General features: G+C 35.8%; 1 protein-coding gene across 7 annotated transcripts in view; it reads right to left on the minus strand.

Moving 5' to 3' along the window:
• Nucleotides 1-1,757: 1,757 nt before the first annotated feature.
• Nucleotides 1,758-20,091, minus strand: part of EPRS1 (glutamyl-prolyl-tRNA synthetase 1) — a 44,448-nt gene continuing 26,114 nt past the window's right edge. For 3 of the 7 annotated variants that reach the window (XM_071739684.1, XM_071739685.1, XM_071739686.1), the window contains 20 exons: nt 19,542-19,749; nt 18,980-19,092; nt 18,274-18,391; nt 17,804-18,172; nt 16,733-16,963; nt 15,817-16,065; nt 14,778-15,008; nt 14,178-14,443; nt 12,911-12,962; nt 11,893-12,102; nt 11,676-11,748; nt 10,817-10,896; nt 10,411-10,512; nt 9,607-9,762; nt 9,295-9,492; nt 8,761-8,934; nt 6,342-6,502; nt 5,265-5,343; nt 2,381-2,445; nt 1,758-2,125 (listed from right to left, as the gene is read on the minus strand). In XM_071739684.1, the coding sequence (XP_071595785.1) occupies nt 1,975-2,125; nt 2,381-2,445; nt 5,265-5,343; nt 6,342-6,502; nt 8,761-8,934; nt 9,295-9,492; nt 9,607-9,762; nt 10,411-10,512; nt 10,817-10,896; nt 11,676-11,748; nt 11,893-12,102; nt 12,911-12,962; nt 14,178-14,443; nt 14,778-15,008; nt 15,817-16,065; nt 16,733-16,963; nt 17,804-18,172; nt 18,274-18,391; nt 18,980-19,092; nt 19,542-19,749 (3,286 nt within the window). In that variant the 3' untranslated portion in view covers nt 1,758-1,974. The remainder of the gene's footprint in view (nt 2,126-2,380; nt 2,446-5,264; nt 5,344-6,341; nt 6,503-8,760; nt 8,935-9,294; nt 9,493-9,606; nt 9,763-10,410; nt 10,513-10,816; nt 10,897-11,675; nt 11,749-11,892; nt 12,103-12,910; nt 12,963-14,177; nt 14,444-14,777; nt 15,009-15,816; nt 16,066-16,732; nt 16,964-17,803; nt 18,173-18,273; nt 18,392-18,979; nt 19,093-19,541; nt 19,750-20,091) is intronic. The other 4 variants (XM_071739690.1, XM_071739689.1, XM_071739692.1 and 1 more) reach the window with 2 other exon arrangements.

Genomic DNA, 20,091 nt, shown 5'->3' on the forward strand with positions numbered 1-20,091 from the left:
CCCTGCCTGGAAACAGATGTAATTTTTAACATGTGGTCACTTGCCTACCTACACACTGCTGCTGCTGCAGCTCTTGAGGGTGTCATCCCCTTTTGACCATGTTAAGAACACCACTAACTCTATTAGAATGAATTAGAGCTAATTACAACATTGAAACTGGTACTTGCTCTTCTTCATCATCTCCCACCTGTGTTACCACTTCTATTCCAGCTATTTTTATGGTGTTTTTTTCCTTCTTGTATTAATGTTCAGCTACATAATTATTTTATTATCTGAACTACAGAGCATTTTTTTAAGTTACTCTCCTTTCAGTGGGAACAGACCAAGGTCAGGCCTGTCAGAAGTTCTGCATTGCACAAGGTTTCAATTACAAAAACATTTAGCTTAAGCTAAATGAATCATTCTTTTGCAGATCTAAAATGCTCAAGAGAGCAGTACTTTGTCAATAAGGAGCAGCACCATGTTAAGCCAGTTCTCCTCCATCCCACCTTACTATGCTGTTTAACTCAAATTTATCAGCATACCAACTATAAGAACCAAGGAACAGTAAGAGAACTGCATTTCTGTTATGAACACAAATATCAATTAATTATTCTAGTGTATTATTTTCCTTCATCTACTTAGTTTCTAACAGACACAATCTACTAAGAGCCTGAATGTTTTCATACAAGTATAAGTTAGAGTATGGATGTTTTTATACTGCTTTAGAGATAGCCCAGATTGTGCTCGTGCTGAAAGGATGCTTGACATGGACAAGTATCTCCCAGACAGCCATGAGCTTTTCTCTGGACGGAGAGATCTGCAGGTGAGTCATCCACATTCCAAACACCTCAAGCCCAACTACGATCAGGAAGAAACGCGCTGAGGAAAAGGGAGGAAGCCAGTTGGGAAAGGGCTGGCCTTCTGTGAAATCTCTGGTTTCAAACAAACCCATATGTAGGTTGAGAGCAACTAATTTCTAAGAAGTGTGTAGTCAACATGTTTACTCATGAATTTGATCCAGTCAACTGGTTGAAGGTTGGATGTTTGTTCAAACTGATAAGGTTGCAGCAGAGACTGCATTTAGTTTTGCCTTTCCTTTGTTCTGTGCTATTAACAGCTTCCAAATCTCATTTTTAAAATATCAGTGTTGCTGAGTGTTACAATAGGAGCAGAAAATGTGCATCTATTCTTAAACATCTGTTTTGCTTGGTCAGGAAATCTTGGCATACACCAGTCTCTTACATCATTGGAGCTGCTGGTTACTGCCTCTCCCCTTCCCCCACCATGAGTGCTGCAGTAGGCAATACCTCTGAAGTTACCCACTGTTTGTGGCTGGGAAAACATCACTCTGGTATTCCCAGTCAGAGTGGTTCCACTTTTTCTCAAAGAATAATTCCAGCGTTAGAGACAGTGCACCAGGATACAAAAACCTTAGGGCCACACTTCTGGTATCCCCACTGAAAACAGAAGATGAATGCATACATTGACATATCATTTGCAAATCCTTTGCTCATAATTTCACCTGAGATTTTGTCTATTTTAGTGATACAGGTTAGCAGCAAGTCTGTACTGAAAATTGAAAAATCTGAAGGGAAAATTAAAAGCAGATGTTATGTCCACACGCTAAACTATAGGATAGCATATTTATGACATTTCCTCCATTTTCTCCATGTAAAAGAAAATTTATGCACCAAAAAGGAGAAAAGACACAAGCAAAGGATACCTATCTTTTCCGCTAAGCAACACAGGGAAAAAAAAAAAGAAGAAAAAGCATATTACAGCTCACAATAGATGTTTATTATTAGAGATGTTTACAGAAAAGTCCGTGAATTCCTGCTAGCCTAAGACTGATAACTGGGGAGATTTATGTTTTATGGCTTTGTTTTCTGAGTCTTTTAAAAAGTCACAAAACTGATTAGATCTGGGGGCTATGTCAGTCTTACTAAAAAAGTTTAATTCACAGATAAAGGAGAGGTTGCTTTCACTAGTAATTTAATAACTACGACCAAATAGGGTGTAAAACTTGGCAGGATTTTTGCCACAGATACATCTTGTCCCACTCTGTAGTTCACGGAGAGGCTGAAAAGGTATGCAGAGACTTTTTGCTCCCATGGAAGGGGCACCAGGTTCCAGATCTTGATCCCTGAAAACAAAGGCATACTCATAAACACTTTTATTTAAAAGTAAAGGTGCAATAAAGTGTATTGTACATAAAATCTCACAAGCACATTGATTAGTCTAGAATTTTTAGACCTAAGGCAAATACACTGAATTATGCAAGACATCAAGAGTCAGGGCAAGGACTGTGCATCAGATGCCTAGAGGCATAATACATTCCTGTTTTATATTCAAACCATTTTTATTTTGGTAGATACTCTCCAATTCTGTTATATATTACCTGGCAGTGGTCTTCTTGATCCAATCCTCACACTCAATTTCCCCACAAAAAGGAATTTGTACAATCTGAAGGGGTAGAAGGGAGGGAGAGAAAAGAAAAAGTTATGCATCTAAAAAAACTGATCGTCCCCGTCTCTGAAGATTGCTAAATTTTAAGATCTCATGTACACTTATAGTGGGAAAAATTCAGACTGTTACAGTTAAATTTTAATAACTCTTTCTCATCAGAGAAATAGATAAGCACATAATGCAATATGGTAAAACCTACACAGCCCCCAAGCAGCATTTAAATCAATTCAGGATGCTGATTTTTTTTTTTTTAACCAAATTTATGCTTTAATGGAAATTATAAATACAGCTTTCACCTGAAATATTCATTTTTCAGGAAAATTTAAAAACTCAGACTGCAGAACAACTAACTGTCTGCTCACATACTGTAAGACAGTGCTTTCCTACTGAAGCTTGTTTTAATTTTCATATTTTCTGAACAAGGCAAGAAAATACATATTTTAAGAAAACAGAATCACCAACAGCATATTTTTCTTGGGAGCAGGAATTTCAGTTAGTTCAACTAAAGTTAAAATTATAATCTCACACACTCTTCTCAATACTACTCTCAGCTGCTGTAGCATCTCTCTTTTCCAAAATTTTATATTCCATTTTACTCTTGGTTTATTATTTATTTTTAAAAATTTTTAATGGACTTTCACAGTGGAAACTCTGTTTACTACTAGAAAGTAGGATTACTGTTCAAAATACTCCCCCTACACACATTTGAATGCTCATACAGTGCTAATAGCTGAGGACAACAGCAGCTACTAAATTAAGCCTTCACAGTGATTTTAATTCTACTGAAATTGTGAACAAGGTTTGCTCATCTGTGGCCTTCCTTCACCAAATTTACATTCCTTGTGCAAAATTTGTCTTGAACTGGAACACACCTTTATCAGACTTCACTTTATAGCTTCACTTGCAACAGAAAAAAGGAACTATTACAACTCTATTATATTGTTCTTTCATTAATCTTATATTAGTTAAATTAAACTTTGTTTAAATATTTGTGCAGCTACTTTTAGAGTTTCAGCTAAACTTCATAAGCAACTTAGAAAATGCAGAAACAGTCTGTCTTTTTGAAGAGCTAATAGTCTACACTGCTATTATAATAAGACGAAAACAGCAGAAGAAATCAATTGGGAGTAGTTCAGCTTAAAAATTTGCATCTTAAACAGTAGTCTATACTAACATAGTGTAAATTCAAGAAATTACAGAATAACTGTGTTTTGAAATTGTCTGTACAACCTATGTAGGTAAACAATCAAATAGTCATACAATTATGTATGCAATCTCTTTTAATTCAGAAATGCTGATTATAATAAATTTATATAACCTAAGTACCAAAATGGTGTAAGTATGTAATGTAATGTATAAATATTTGTTCATATTTCCAAGTTTAAGTACATTATAAAATAGATTATATTAGCAGTTCTAAAGATTAATACAAATAGTTTAATGCTCTTGGCCCCCTCTAGAATCTAGCTGTACAGAATAGTGAGTGCTGGACATTGAAGACCAGGCATTTTACCCTCTCCATAGGCAGAGGGTGCCATCTGGAACATCTGTAGTAGAAAAGAAAGGGGGTTCTATAGTAATTCATAAAAATTAAAGGATTATAATTTATGTGAAAGTACAAATACACAATTAGCTTCACATTCTACTCCCGGTCTTGGAATAACCATGACTCTTCACTTCAGTTTATTTTTACATACTAGTTTACTGTATTTTTTAAAAATGTTTTCAAGAGGTTATGTCATCCTCAGCTGTTTCTTTGCCTTGAAGATAGTAAAGCATAGTTTGAGAGTTAAACAGAACTGAAAGATGCATGATGACACATCTTGAAATCACAATACACGAGAGCAATAGTACTAGCTGAACATCTCTGCAGAACACAACTACTTGTTAAGCAAAGACTAGAGATTTTAGGGTTTGAAATCTACAACCAGAATCAGATGCTTTAGAGAAACTTGCACCAAGAAAATGATTCTTTGCAGTCAGTAGGAACAGCCCAAAGCTGTTTGGAAACAGAATATTTCACAATTGTACTTACGTTTGTAGAGCAAAATAAGGCAGAACTATTACAGTATCTATCCACAGGTGCTCAATCTTCCACATTACATGTTATTCTTACTGTCAACCCAAGGAAGTTTCTGACTTGCAGCAATTTTCAATGAACCCAATGGCTTCTGCTCAGGTCATAAAGGCAAAACTTCCTTCACGTAAACAGCTTGCACTTTAAACCTATTACTTAGAACCTATTGTGAGATTTGACGTGGTTTTCGTTGTTTGCATTAGAATGACAGTAAGTTTGTCTTAATCTGAATAAATAGTTTTTAACTCTCTGAAAACTACTTTCTAATAAAAATGTAACACTCCAAATGAAAATTACCAAACTGCAGCATTGTTAAGTCACTTCAAGACACCTTGTCATCTCTGGCAGAGGATGAAATTTTGAACAGTGGTATCTTGAAACACCATATTTAGTCAATGCCCAATCATAGGACAAGGGGCAACGGGTACAAGTTGGACCATAGGAGGTTCAGCATAAAGATAAAGAAAAGCTTTTTCACTGTGAGGGTGACAGAACACTGGAACAGGCTGTACAGTGAGGTTGTGCCTTCCCTGGAGACATTCAAAACCTGCCTGGATGCATTCCTCTATGACCTACACTAGGTGATCCTACTCTGGCAGGATGGTTGGACTTGATGATTTTTGAGGTCTCTTCCAATCACTATCATTTTGTGATTCTGTGAAATTTCAAGCCCCTGATTATTTGTAAGGGACAGAAAGTGTGGGAAGACACCAGGATCAAATGAAGTAAATTTCCTTACCTTTCCTGAATCAAGCTCTTTTTGAAAGTCCTCCATGGTATTAGCCACCACCATATGACTTTTTAGGTCCTCAGAAGCTCTAAGAGAAGGGAAAAAAAATTGGTCAGGGCAGATTTATATGTATAACCTCACAGGATGAATGAACTTAAGTTTTCAGAGTCAGTCAAAATAAAACATTACAAGAAGTGGTATTCAAATCTTCCTAATCAGGTTATATCTTTGCATCACTTCTACGCTCCAGAGATAAGATCTTGATTAATTGCCAATGGGCTGCTGCACATATCACCATTTTAATTCACACATGTGCATGTCAGTTCAACATTGACCAACTGTAGACAGAGAGGATAAGTACTATAGATTTAGACAGAAACAGCTATACTATAGATGTGGATAAAAACAGGTAAGCACTATATGGATTTCCCTTTAAAATCATGTTCTAAATAGCAAAATGCTTTTTAACTAACAAAGCTTGTAAGCAATACTGACTATCACAGATGTAAGTAGATAAACTCATCTACCATGGTGCTGGATATGCACCCTGTTCTTTCCCAGTGTACTTAACAAACAACAATTTGCAATGACAGCCATGAGAGAGATTTTGGCATATGCAGTAACTGCAAATAACAGTTCCAAAACCATTTGATTGCTTATAAGAAAACAATCCTATGAAAGTGCTTAGGACATAGGGTTTTAAAATATACTTCTGAACACAGAGCCTAAACTACAGAAGTTTCTTGGACAAATTTGTATCTTTCAGAGTTCCCTACCAGAAGCATCTTTCAGGAATGAATCCTGTGCATTATGATCCCATGGACTATTTATGACCTCTCTCTTTACTAATACTTCACATGGATTCACAGAAGTATTTTTTAAGTTCACATTCTGTTTTCATGAGAACAATAGGAAATTTATACCACTATATGGCAGCAGGTTTCAGAGGCAGAAAAATGGAATATTATAAATAGAAAAATGGGCCTAACTTGCCTCTCTGCACAGACAAACCAGTGTGAGAAACTCTTCAGAGAGGTAAAGTGCATTGGTAATTAGCACAGCCATTTACTGTACCTCTGAATTTACCTGCTGTAAAGGTTAGCCTGGATCTCCTCCAAAATCTGCTTCAGTCTACCTTCTGCTTCATGTTCAGAAAAGGTCACCTTCTGTCCTGTGTCTCTTCTAACTGTTACAAACTGCTGGCTCTTCATGTCTCGTGGTCCCACTTCTACCCTGACTGGAACACCCTTCATTAAAGTAAATCAGAAGTTATAAAGTTAGAAATCATTCTCGGAAGAGTTCATTTTATCTCTCTGATTTTTAATTTTTTTGTCTGTATGTATTGTAAAGCCCACATTTAATATAGATTAATTTTACACATTTAAGTTTCCCTGAAAAAAGTCTAGCACATGTGCTACTGCTCTTGTACATTTCTGCCTTTCCCATCCACACTTTCTTAACTTGTGCACTATGCTTACTCTAGCCTTGCCTCACTAGGTGGGAGACTGTATTTGTGCCAACATGCAAGTAATATGTGTAGTTAGAGAACAATTGAAAACTACACTAAGATGGCTATTTCAGATAGTGCAAATTAGATATTTAAAGTTTAAGTTATTAAAGTTCAAATTATACAGACCTCTATAGTAATTTTAATATTCTAGTTCATCCAATAATAACTTTTAATTCTGTTTTCACAGAAAACTTTCAACAGCATGAAGAGTGAATAATAGAAGTTATGTTAAACGCAGCCCTAATATTGACATTAATTGCATAGAATATTTGACTATTGATAGTTGCTTTTTTTATGTAAAGTTTAATGCTTCATAAACTTTCTGGTAAGAATCATGCAATTTCTCATTTTTCACATACCCATCAGGCAAAAAGAGTTTCAATTTTACTTGTCAATTAAGAGTCTAGTGAGTCTAACTTATCTTCCCTATACCCTGCTCACACGTATGCCAGGCTGTACACATTCTTTCATGGCAAATGAAGGGAGTAAGTGTGAATGCATTTTGGTGAGTGGTTTAGGGTTGTTTTTCTGCCCTTTCTAAGGGAAGACTACTCAGTAAGCTATAAAGCTAAAAGCTAAAAACATTCTACAGTGTTCAACAGGTGAACAGGAGAATCAGACATTTACCCAAGCTTTCTACGCATTTTGGAATCTTTTCCAACTCCACGGCTTCCAAAGGATTCCCTATACCTCCCCTCCCCTTATTTATGCTTAAAAGGCAAGTAATGTAGTAAACTCTGTCTGAAGGGTGGAATGTTTACACCTATTGCAAAGATACATAAAAAGCTATGCAGAATTGTTACTGTCAAGAAATTTAAACTGAACATTCTAGTTTCTGACATAGAAAAAAGCTGTCTCCACAGTTAAAACTCAGTGGAAGCTACCTAGAATTTCTAACTGTAGTATCACTTTTCAGTGAAAGAAGTATTCTGTGTCCCTAATGGACACACAGGAAGACTTCCTAAGAAAGAGTAATGGAACTAATACCTGACATTATAAAACAAGCACCAATGACTTGGATCTTTTTGGAGGTAATATCAGAAATCAGATACATAGAAAATTACATAAGGCAAAATATTTTCCAGTTCATTCTTGTACTTCTTAATCCAGTACCCTTGTGATTTTTACCCTATGGAATTCTTTATCAGTACTCAATAAAATTAGTGCACTTTGCATGCAATGAGCCTGTAGATACAATTAGCATATTATGCTGGCCACATTAGTAGATTTTATTAAAAAATCTTCAAATCTGACCCATGTTATGCCTCCCTGGTAGTTATGATTTTATTTTAAAAAGTGTCACAACATGAATTCATGGTATTAAATCTCCATCTAAATACAATCCAACATTACACAAAGGGAAGAAAACTTGGACAGAGTGGGAACTTATAATAACTCTAGGAGTTATTCAGTCTATCATGTTAGACTGAAAATTAATGTATTGAAACAAATTTCAAATTCTGAACTAAAATATTAATCCATAGCATCACTCAATATATCATTTGTTTCATTCTGCTCACTATTTTTGTTTTACAGAAGCCTCTTAGATTGATGAAGCAAGAATGGTGCCTGTCAACTACTATATGAGGGGAACATGGTAACATTGAAACAAAAAAAATCCTTTCTTTGTTGATGCTGTACAGGTTTATCTTCTGTGTACACAGTGGAATAGAAGACACTGCTGTGACACTGGGGACACTTAAGTATTAGTACTTTAATTCTTTAAACATGCGAGTAATTTGTACTATTATTTTAATTTTCAAGGTATGGGAAGTGGAGACTTTCAAGTTCAAAAATTGCTAATTACATGCAAATCCTAGCAAACAAAGCATGCATCAGAATGCTTTTCTTCACTGATTAATGAAAGTGGTCACTGATTCTAAGGCATCAATTCTTCATAATGGAGAAAATACTTGCCTTGAGAACACAAGGCACTCATAACATGCCTCATACAAATCCTACAAGCTTCAAAACATCTCCTAGAAAGAAATGTACCTTAAGTTCCCAGTGGTTGAACTTCCAACCAGGTGAATAGTTGTCTCTTAAATCAGCCCGTACACGGATATTAACACTAAGCAGCCTTTTATGATATTCATTACATTTCTTCAACAAAGCATCTTTGTCCTCTTCAGAAAGCGTATTTGTGATACCACAGGGAATAATTACAACCTGCAATAGAAAATTACATGTACTTCACATTATGAAAATATTAGCTCCTAGTTATTGTAAAACCTTAACAATACTGTGGCTCTATATCCCAGTTTCAAGTTCTCAGAAGTAAAGGATGCATCTCCCTTTTCATCCCATGATATAGATAAAATCATGTGAAATGGATGGACTACTAAGTATATTTAACTATATATATATATTTGTCCACCACAAATATCTTAACAATTTATATATATATAACTTTATACAGCATGTTCTGTAATTAGACAGCTCCTATCCTATCTTCCAGATGACCAAACTACTCATGAATTCCAAGAGAGAAAAAAAACCAAAATGGTAGTTTAAGGCATTCTTACAAACCTGAACACAGGCTACTCGAGGTGGGAGCACCAGTCCCATGTTATCTCCATGAATCATTGTCATTACACCAATAGTTCGAGTTGTAAGGCCCCAAGAATTCTGATAAGCAAACTGTTTTTCTCCTGGTTTCTTTGGATCTTCAAATACAATTTCAAACATCTTTGAGAAATTCTGCCCTAGATGATGTGACGTTGCTCCCTGAAATAGTCACACACAGAAAATTCTACTCAATGGAAGGTCTATAAATTGTCAATTAAGGGCTTTCATCTTGCTGTATTTACTGAAAAAAAAAATCTTATAATACAGGAATACCTGGATAGCTCTTCCACTGGCAGATATAAATGCCTCTACAGTGGTTGTATAATCACCTCCAGCGAATTTCTCCTTCTCTGTCTTCCTTCCTTTCACAACAGGTATTGCTAGGAGATCTTCGTACACTCGTGCATACAGATCAAGTATCTGAAGCACCTATGGTGAACAATCTGGTTTAAGAACTATTTTGCATTTTGCATTTGCTAAATCATTAAATATTTTTATTTGCCCTAGTCCAAAATCTAAAAAAGTAACATTTTCTCATCACTTTTAATTAAAAAACAAGACTTCTTCAACTGTTTTACACTTTGGCTGTTATTTTCTATGAATCAAATATCCAGTACTATAAACCTTGACAGAAAGCAAGAAGTTACTGCAGAAATACCAGCCTAGTTATACTGACTTACAGTTTCCACCTAAAAAGTCTCAACATGTGCTAAGTAAATACAGATATGCCATAATACTCCATGAAACATCCATTTTTTGGACAAAGAAAGTGTTAAAATTTCTAGCAGTTAACATGTGAACACATTATTTAGATTGTTACAGAAATTAGATTTTTAAGGAAAGCATTCTTTGTATATTACACTCTTCAAACTGCCCATATTGTATGATGAGATTAAAGCCTCAGACTTAGGCCAAATCTTGAGAAAAAAATGTATTCTATTAAACTTGGCAGTTTTCATGAGGGCTCCCAAAGAAAAGGAGACAAATTTCTACAAACTAGTGAAAAGATTTGTTTGCGTTGCTAGGGAGTAAGGGAACTTTCTGAAAGCAAAAGCACCAGGCACGTTTGATTTTTACCTCCTCTGCTGCTTCTTCATATGTTGCAAATGCTGTGTGACCCTCTTGCCAAAGGAACTCACGAGTGCGGAGGAAAGGCTGGGGATGCTTGAACTCCCAGCGCTAGAGGGAGGGGATGAAATAAAAAAACTGAACACCATGACTTACACTGAAGTGTTGAAATTATTGTTAAAACAATGTTATTTATAAATAGGTACTAGAAGATAAATCATCAAATATTCACAGATTTCTACTCACACAATATAATAAATAATATATATTGATAAACTGCTTTATTCAAACAGTGAGAAAAACAAATCACTATGAAACACGTGCTGTGATGAGTATCATCATGCCATATCTATATAAGTTAATTGTTCTACACTGCACTTATGATACAACACTCAGAAATTGTGTACAGACATACCACAACATTGCACCACTGATTAAGCTTGATAGGAAGATCCCTGTGTGACTGCACCCACTTCGCATAGGTAGGATACATAACTGTGAAAAGAAAGCAGCTTTGGGTCTCTGCACAATACTGCCAGTTTATGCTAAACCTTTCTTCTTGCTCCATATAAGCTTAATATTCTCTGCTGTGAGAACTATGTTTTCATGTTTGATTTGCTTCAAAACACATTTTTTGTATCAACACAATATTTTCACTGAAAGGAGTACTTTCACTATGTCCTATGTCTCTGCAAAACAGCTTGTTTGTTGCTGGTCAAAGTACAATCCAAAGCTCAATACCTAATGACACTATGAGTCACTGGTTTGGAATATGTAAATACATCGAGGGTCACAAATAGAAATTCACCAGCCTCAAGGTTTCTGGATGCTATGCCCTATCTGGTTCAATTAAGAACTCATCCAGCCTTAGGCCTTACACTGTTTCAGTTACTCAGAAGAAATTTTAGTAGAAGCTAGCTTCACAGATACAGTCAACGTACATGCAAAACTAAGTGAATTATAAAATTCAGAAATTTTCTTACAAATAATACAAAATGAACAACGAAACGTGTTTTTCAGTCAAAGCAAGTCAGTCTTCAGGATATTAATTAAAAAATTCCTAGAGTCGATTTCTGAGAAAAGTCCATTTAAGGGAATGTATACTGTTTTCACATTTGCTGTAAGCAGTAGCAAATTTAGGAAATCTTTGTAAGGAGTCACAAAAAACATTCTAAAAAATGGGTTTCCGCTTTTCAAAAGGGACTCTTGTCTGTCAGCTACATTATACCTCTAATTAATTTCTTTACATTCATACAGCATTAAAAGAAGCTTACCTGTTTCACTGGTGGGACGAACAGCAATTGGTTCAGCCAGATCCGTTTTCCCAGACCTTGTGACCCAAGCAACCTAAAGGAAGGGAAAATAAAAATAACAACAACAAAAATATAAACAAAAAACAATTTGAAAAAAAAAAATTAATTTTCTGCTCAGATGCAGACTGAATGGTTGGGTTTTCTTGTACTCAGATTAAAACAGAATTTTGAAGTGTACCTCAGGTGCAAAGTCATTAATATGAGTCTTCTCTTTCTCTAGGGCAGCTTGGGACACAAACATGGGGAAGTAACAATTTTCCACTCCAAGTTTCTTGATCTCTGCATCAAAGAAGTTCTTGATAGCTTCCCAAATAGCATAAGCCCAAGGACGAAGAATATAACAGCCACTCACGTCATAGTATTCAATCATCTCTGATTTTGTGATCACCTTTCAAAAAATTATTTAGAAACTGAAGTTTCAATTTCACACACAAATAATGTTCAGTAAAAGTTATCAAAGATATACTTTGAGAACACTTTAGTTACCAATGAGAAGGTTAAGCAGGAAGAGTAAGTTAAATAATAGATCTGAATAATGTAAACACTTAACTAAAACTGAATTTCATGAATCCAAGTAAGAGACAGGAAGCTAATTTCCAGGAAGCAACAAACTGCAGTTCTGTAAGAAAGTCTCTAGTTTATGTCAGAAAAGATATTTACTCCTTCTGATACAGGCAAAAATTAGACTAATGAGAGGCAAAGCACACAACTGATATTTATTTGCCATCTTTCATAAGTAGGGTAATCTAATCAACTCTTCTCTAGTTGCTTTGAATCTCATGAGCCAGAAAACTATCATTGATTTAGCACTGACAGATGCTTAATTTTCTTATACATCATCTTGAGGTAAAATGAAACTCCCAAGCTTATGAAATTCCAATCAATTCATTAAGAAGTTCTGCCCTTTTAATGAAAGAGGAATTGATATATAAATCAAGGAAATTATCTATATATATACAGAGAAAGGGGTGAAAAGGTTGATGCTCGTCCTTTCTACACTTCCTGAATTTATTGAGCTCTTCAATCTATAGACACTTCTATTTAAGACCATGATAGAAATGTAAGACAAGAGCAAGTACTTGACTTTGCATTTAAAAAACAAACAGCAGAAATATAAAGATAAAAATCCAAACCAGATCTTGATTTATAACAGAAGAAAATAATTCTTTAATTCAAACTGAACTGCTGGCACCTACCTGAGAGAACCAATCTGCAAGATTTTCTTCTTTTTTAGCTTCCAGACCCAGCCTACGGTATTAGAAAACAACCAGATTTTTGCTGTACATCATTTAGCAGTGAAATTTATCCTAAACCTTTTTCCTTTTTCTTTGGGGTCAGGGGCAAAGAGGGGAGGAAGACAGAAAAAGGGCAATGTGGAACCGAGTATTTTATTTCATAAAGCTAACTTTCGCCAAATTTCAGTACATATTGGCTAGTAGAAATTGCTATCATTTCCTTAATAGTGAATATTTCATAAAAACACATCTATTTCTTTTCTACTGTTTGAACCCTTCAAATTCCCACCAAAGTTGCATCAAAAAACCAAAACACCTGCAGGAAGAATCTAAGATTAATGAGATTTGTGTGTAAGCTCTTTTACTCTTTCTTTGAAAAAATTTCTTACCTAGCAAGTGTTTACAATTTCCAGAAACATATCAACTTCAATTCACCATTCATGTGAACGCCAGTCACATTATTCAAGACAGAAAACTGACGCTACCATTAAAGTAAAGATAACCATAAGCTTCTCAAGAAGGCTAAATTCACCAGACTCAAACGACAGTAGACAAAAGTGAAGTTTTTTTTATCGCTACAGAGACATTTAAGAGTGAATAATGCGTTTTTCTGGCATAATTTCTACACAAAACAACCACATCTCTGTCATGATTTATATAACTGGAACAGGTAATAAATAGTGCTGCATAATATGTGCTGTGTACAGGTTTCTAAACTTTCAGGGCAGGAACAGAAGAGGGGATGCACTGCAATCGTCACTGGAGAGTTCGACCACCCTGAGTGCCTTGCTCTGGGAGGGGCTATGTACATCTCATGTCCCCCAGTAAATATTTTGGAAATCCTAATACAATGGAATAAGCATAGGGTTGTTTTTAATTCCTCCAGAGTTTATCCTGAGTAAGATGCAGCAGCACATTTGCAGAAGCAAATAAGGAAGCACAGCAAGTTATCAATGACAGAAACAGTATCCACAGTAAAAGTGTGAACACTGCTTAATGCTTTCTACAGGCCAGGTAGAATTTTCCTCAGTGGGATGCTGAGGTATAACTGACACTAAACAAACTTTGGTAACCTGCTGTTGGCTCAGTCCTAGATATCAAAATGAACACAGTTAATTTGGGAAACATTCACACTTTCAAGTGAAATGGGAAACCTCTAAAACTCTAAATCTGAACAGCAGTAAGCAGTTAAGGTTCCTAGCAAACAAATGAAAGATTGCATCTTTACCTGGTCTGTTTCTTAGGGCCTTGACCCTCTCCTGATCCATTTGAGGAGAACTCATTACCACTCTGTCCTTGCACATATTCTTTCTTGGAGCCACCGTTTTGCTTCTGTTGCTTACTCTGTTTTTCAGACTTGTTATCTTTCTCTTTCTTCTTCTTGTCTTTGTCATCAGTGCCACTAGCAGAAACTGGCTTATAGTCAACTCCTGCAACAGACTTATACTGAGCCTTCAACTGAAGAAGCTCCTTAACAGCTGCATCTATCTTTTCCTTGAAAAAGAAAAAGATAAATTCATACTGAAATCACAGGAAAAAATGATTCTATCAAAAAACCCAAAAAACCCACCCCAACCAAACTATGTACAACATTGTAGATATCCACACAATGTTGAGGGAAAAATCTGCAAAAGCCAATACTTACATGCATTAATATTTTAAGGATTCTATCTGAGAGGCATAATTTCAAAAGTATGTTTCAGATCTCAGAATTCAAATGCTGCTTACTCTGAATGTACATTTCTAATTCCTGTAATCATACTGATTTTTTAAAATATTTTTAGATTTTAAAAAAATATTACATTTTTATATTACAGTATGTTTTTACCTTTTCTGCTTTTTCTGCTTTCAATTTCCTAACTTCATCTCCTTGAAGAGCTACCTTGCTAAACAGGGCTTTAGCTTCGGGTGTGTCTGGACCACTTTGTACTGTGGTCAATGCTTGAGGCAAAGCACCTTGAGCTACTGGTGGGTGTCCAGGCTTGTATTCCTGTCCAGTCTTTTGCTTGTAGTCAGCTTTCAGAGAAAGAAGGAGTTTTACTGCTTCATCTATTTCATCCTATATGGAGGACACATAACAAGATGTACTGGTGAGAATTAAAGAGAATATTTACAGGAAGCACTGATTTTCAGGCTAAGAAAATAAAATTTCCATCTAGCTGTAAACAATGTTTCATAATTAGACGAAGACTCAAGTAACAGCTTTTCCCCAAGCAACTTGAGCAGGTTTGAGAGCTGTCACATTGTACAAGAACATTGTCCTAGACCACCTGGACAGCTTATAACCTGTTAATATTTCCAACTCTACACTTTTACTCTGAAAAATACTATAAGCTTTTCTAGAAAAGGCCTTTAAAAAACAAAACAAAACAAACCATACACAAAAAAAACAACCAATCAAAACCCACTAAAAACCCACAAACAATACCAAAACAAATTCTGCAGAAAAAAACCAGCAGCTCCTGAAAACATACATGAATATACTGTTCTTTTCCACATTTGTTAAATGTTTTAAGTCTTGCTAATTCTGCAAGAACACTAGATACTTTCATCTTCACTTGTCCCAAAGGTAGCAAGAAGTAAAATATATTAAAAAGGGTTGACATCTGCCATGCTTTTGTCTATTCATATGGATACAAAAAGTTGTGTGACCTTCTATGCCAGATGAATTTAGAATTTACATGACAGAGTCAAGAAAGTATCCAGCATCAAAGCAACCTTGTGTAGCTTTATCAGACGATGCAAGTTTGATGGCTAAGCTATGATCTGAACATAAGGGAGCTTGATCTTTATGTGGTGAAAGATTTCCCCCAAGTGGCAAAACATAGTAAGAATTACAGTTGCTTAGTCTCTATTTACTATTATACCTTGGAAGCTTTCTCTGCTTTGAGTCTGCGTACCACTTCCCCTTGTTCAGCTACATTATCATAAAGTACTTTGCCATCCACTAAGCTATGGGGTGCCAAGTTACTGCAGCATACAGAAGATGGAAGTGTTGTAGAAAGTATACAAGCAGAAGATGAAGGTGGATTTCCAGACTTGTACTCTTGACCTGTCTTTTGTTTATATTCAGCTTTGAGATTTAAAAGAATTTTCACAGCCTCATCTATTTGTTCCTGAAGCAAGGAAAGGAAAAACAGCAGTTGCAGATAAAGATAGGAATAACAGAGATACAACACAATAGCTAAGATAATATAACCTTTACTAGAATTGCACTAACATAGTTCTAGGCATTCTATTGCAACCACTAACTTGTTAGTCTAAGTTGTCATCATTGAGTTCTGAGGTAAAACTTTGTAGCCAGAATACCAAAGAGTTGCACATCAAAAAACTGAATCAGGCAGTATACGTAAAGGCTGATTTTTGTGCAATGATAGCTCCCCTTTTAGGCAGCATAATTCCCTCCAGTTACAGCAGGCTGTAACTTTGCGCACTGGAGAATGGCAGCAAAAACTCGGAGTCTGAATAAAGGATGGTTCTCTGGCCGCTAGCAAATTACTACCAAATTTATTATTGCCATTCCAGCTTTAAAGTTATATCCTTTTTTCCAAGTTACTGCCTATATTGTGCATCACTTCGCTTGTATCACTAAATAAGGAACATGTTTATTTTCCAGGATTTCTTGGAACTTAAGTCAGTCACACCAGTTTAAGAGAATCTGTGAAAGCACTTCATAGAATTTGAAAGTACTTCCTTATATTTTATTCCTCATAAAACCTGTAATGAGGTTTTAGTCTAAACTAAAAATATTGCTCCACTCAGCAGTATTCACAGCTAATACACCTTTGAAACTTTCTCCGATTTAAGTTTGCGGACCACTTCGCCTTGTTCAGCTACTTCGTTGTACAGAGATCTGCTGTCTACTGAACATGAGGATGGAAGAGTAGAAACAGGAGAAGACTGAGGAGAGACAAAGACCACAGGTGGGCTCCCCGGTTTGTAGTCTTGGCCTGTCTGTTGTTTATATTCTGCCTTTAGGGATAAAAGGACTTGCACTGCAGCACCTATCTCCTCCTGAAAGAGAAAGGAAAAGGCAGAAAAAGGAAGGAAACAAAGAGAGATGCATAAGACTTTCAAGTGCTCCTCAAACACTTTCATTAAAAGACCTGAAGTTTATGTGCACCTACTCCATTTTCTTTAATGTTTAGCAGAGTTGTTCAGAGAAGTTTTCTCTACTGCTTTCTGGTTTTAACAAAGTAGCTCCTGTCAACCCTAACAGTCCTCAATAAAATTCTAATAATAAAACCAATAAATCAGTTTAAACTTTCCCACCAATCTATGGTGCCAAGACACTACTGTGAACAGTATTTAGCACTAGGCAAAGTGTGTGACTTGCCATGTTTTCTTCCTCTGCATTATAAAGAACAGAAAGAAAACAGCTCCTAGTAGTTACGTTTTTTATCCTCAGCTCTAGAAAGGAAAAGGTTTCAAACAATTCTGTTGGTTTTGGATCTTTACTTTTTTCCTTTCTGCTTTTTGTTTTTGGCTTTGTTTTGTTTTAAAGGTCTAAATAATAAGTTGATCCTATGAAGTCACATAATTTGAAAATATTTAAATAAATAAATACAACAGGACATTTCAATCCCATGTATCAGATTAGGACACTTTCAAATGCAGGGTGAATCCTGTCCACGTTTCAGAACAGCAGTCTAAGAAATGTAGGGGTTTACTTGCATCTTTATGAATACTACCACAAACTTTGTCACACCAATCTAGCTAAGTATGGAAAACAAAAGTGTTCATATGATGATCAATGTGAAACATATGAAAACATAGGTGTATCAGCACCCATCCACCCCCATGGACAGAGGACAATGGGATATGCAAACCCAAACAAATAGTTTCATCAGCCACCTTGGGTGCTTTCTCAGCTTTCAGTTTTCGGACCACTTCTCCTTGCTCTGCTACTTTATCATACAGAGCTTTACTGTCCAGGGTGCCAGAGGTCTCAAGCTTTGAAGATTGCTGAGTTACAGATACTGGTGGATTTCCAGGCTTATACTCGTGGCCTGTCTTCTCTTTGTATTCTGCTTTCAAGGCCAGCAACTGTTTCACAGCTTTATCAATATCTTCCTTTCCTGCCTTCTTAGCTTTCAAGTCACGAACTACATCACCCTGTGCAGAGACTCTGTTGTAAATGACCAGGTGATCTTCAGATCCAGAACAGGTTGGAGTGGAGTTATCAACAGGTGGAGTGGATTTTCCTTTTACAGCTGTACAAGCCTTAAACAAAATAAATTTAAAAATTTTTAAAAGTCAAGTATTCAGCATGATAACCTGTGCAGTAATACATTTTATAGTAGTTTTCTAAAACAAAAGTTTACCTCTTTCTTTGCAGTTTCAGCTTTTGTCTTCTCTTTTGACCCAGATGTTGGCATTTCTTTAGTGTGTCCATCAGGGATGTAAATCAAAATGCACGGGGCATCTTTACAGCTGTAAGGACTACAAAAGGATTTCCAGAAAACACAAGGGAAAAAACAAAATACATATGGAATTATTATTGAAAGGAATGTCCTCCTTCTTTAATAAGCTCTGGCACCACTGCAAGTTTAGCCTTGTACACAAATGTAATTGCCCAGATTTACACAACTGTTATACTGATTCCTGTTATACGCAAGTTTTCTTTTTGTTATAACATTGTGCTGAAATGAAGTGTAACTTAGATGTTTAATGTCTTGCTAAAGAATTGTTACAATCAAATAGTACATGCACACTCAAATTGGGCAAGTGCCTGTTTTATTTCTTAACACTGTTCCTTAATATATCTACTTAGAATCATAAGAAAACCATGAACTCATTATTAAATCCATGCTAGCTGTGCTGCGCCAGAAGTGCTTGGCTTAGAGGTAGGAATGTACCACCTAAAAGCCACACCAGTCCACAGAAGAGTATTCCACAAAAAACATCATGGTGAGGGGGAAAATATTACTAGGCAATATTACTATTGCCAGTCCATCAGAAAACTTGAAAACACAGCAAACTAATGAAAATTCTGTGAGGTCTGCTTAAGGCCATTCTCAGGTAGCTTACCTCACTGGCTCATAGGGTTCATCACAAATAAAGAATCCTCTCCTCTGAAGTTGTATGATGTCCCCTTTTTTTAACTCCTTAAGGCAAGGATCACCTAACATCAGTTCTTCTTGCTGCATTAAAAGAAATCAGTCCAAATCTAACTGAGCACAAGAAATAGTAAGAAATACAGTACAGTGGTAGAAGAATAATGGTGATTTTCTGATTTTGAAAGTGCTTTATTCTTAGTTAAATTCAGGGACAGCAGAACAAGTACTAGCAAGAAGATACTGTATCAAAAAAATGTATAAAGACAAAACCTCAAACTGTTGGCCCCAGGCATGTAAAAGCCAGCTAAAAAATTAGAATAAACATGAGTCAAAATTTAATTTTGAAACTCTAAGTTAAACAGAAACATGGAAACTCAATATATCGGCACATTACTTAGTTGTTTGACAGGTTAAATTTTTAAATTAAAAAAGACTAACTAGAAACAATGATGGAAAAAAAACAAAAATAAAAAAACCACAACCCCCCCAAATATTAGGGTTTGTGGATGAAAGAGCAAAAAAAGATAACTTACCTTGCTATTTCGGTTGATGTATTGCTTGAAATCTTCATCTTTACCTAGAACAGGCTTAGTGATCAGATGCTCATAATTAACACAGACAGTTGGGACGAGGGGTGCACGTGGAGTTTCTGCTAACCAAGTGATTTTAGTTGTTTTTTTGAAGTCCTTATTCTCTAAATTCAACTTGGCATCAATGGACACAATTTTTCCACTTGAATTTCTATAGAAAAAAAGAAATTATAAGTGTAAAGCCTGAGTGATTAGTTCCTACTTGACAATACATACCACCAATAAATTAGCTGAAAAACAAGTGTTCTGAGTTAATTTTTGAAGTGTGGGAGAGCTAAGAAAATAAGAATGTATTGATTACTGTTGAAATGCTCCTTTAATTTTGATTTCTTAAATATCATAACACAATAAAGAAAGTGGGGAAAAAATCTCTACATATTTATGTCCTCTATCCCAGCTCACCCTATTCTGCCACTGCCTCAAGACAACATTCGAAGATACTATGATGACATTAATGGTCTTGTTCCCCACCTCAACAGTTCTGCAACTGAAA

This window comes from Heliangelus exortis, chromosome 3, assembly GCF_036169615.1.
Source record: "Heliangelus exortis chromosome 3, bHelExo1.hap1, whole genome shotgun sequence".
In the NCBI taxonomy this organism is placed as follows: Eukaryota; Metazoa; Chordata; class Aves; order Apodiformes; family Trochilidae; genus Heliangelus; species Heliangelus exortis.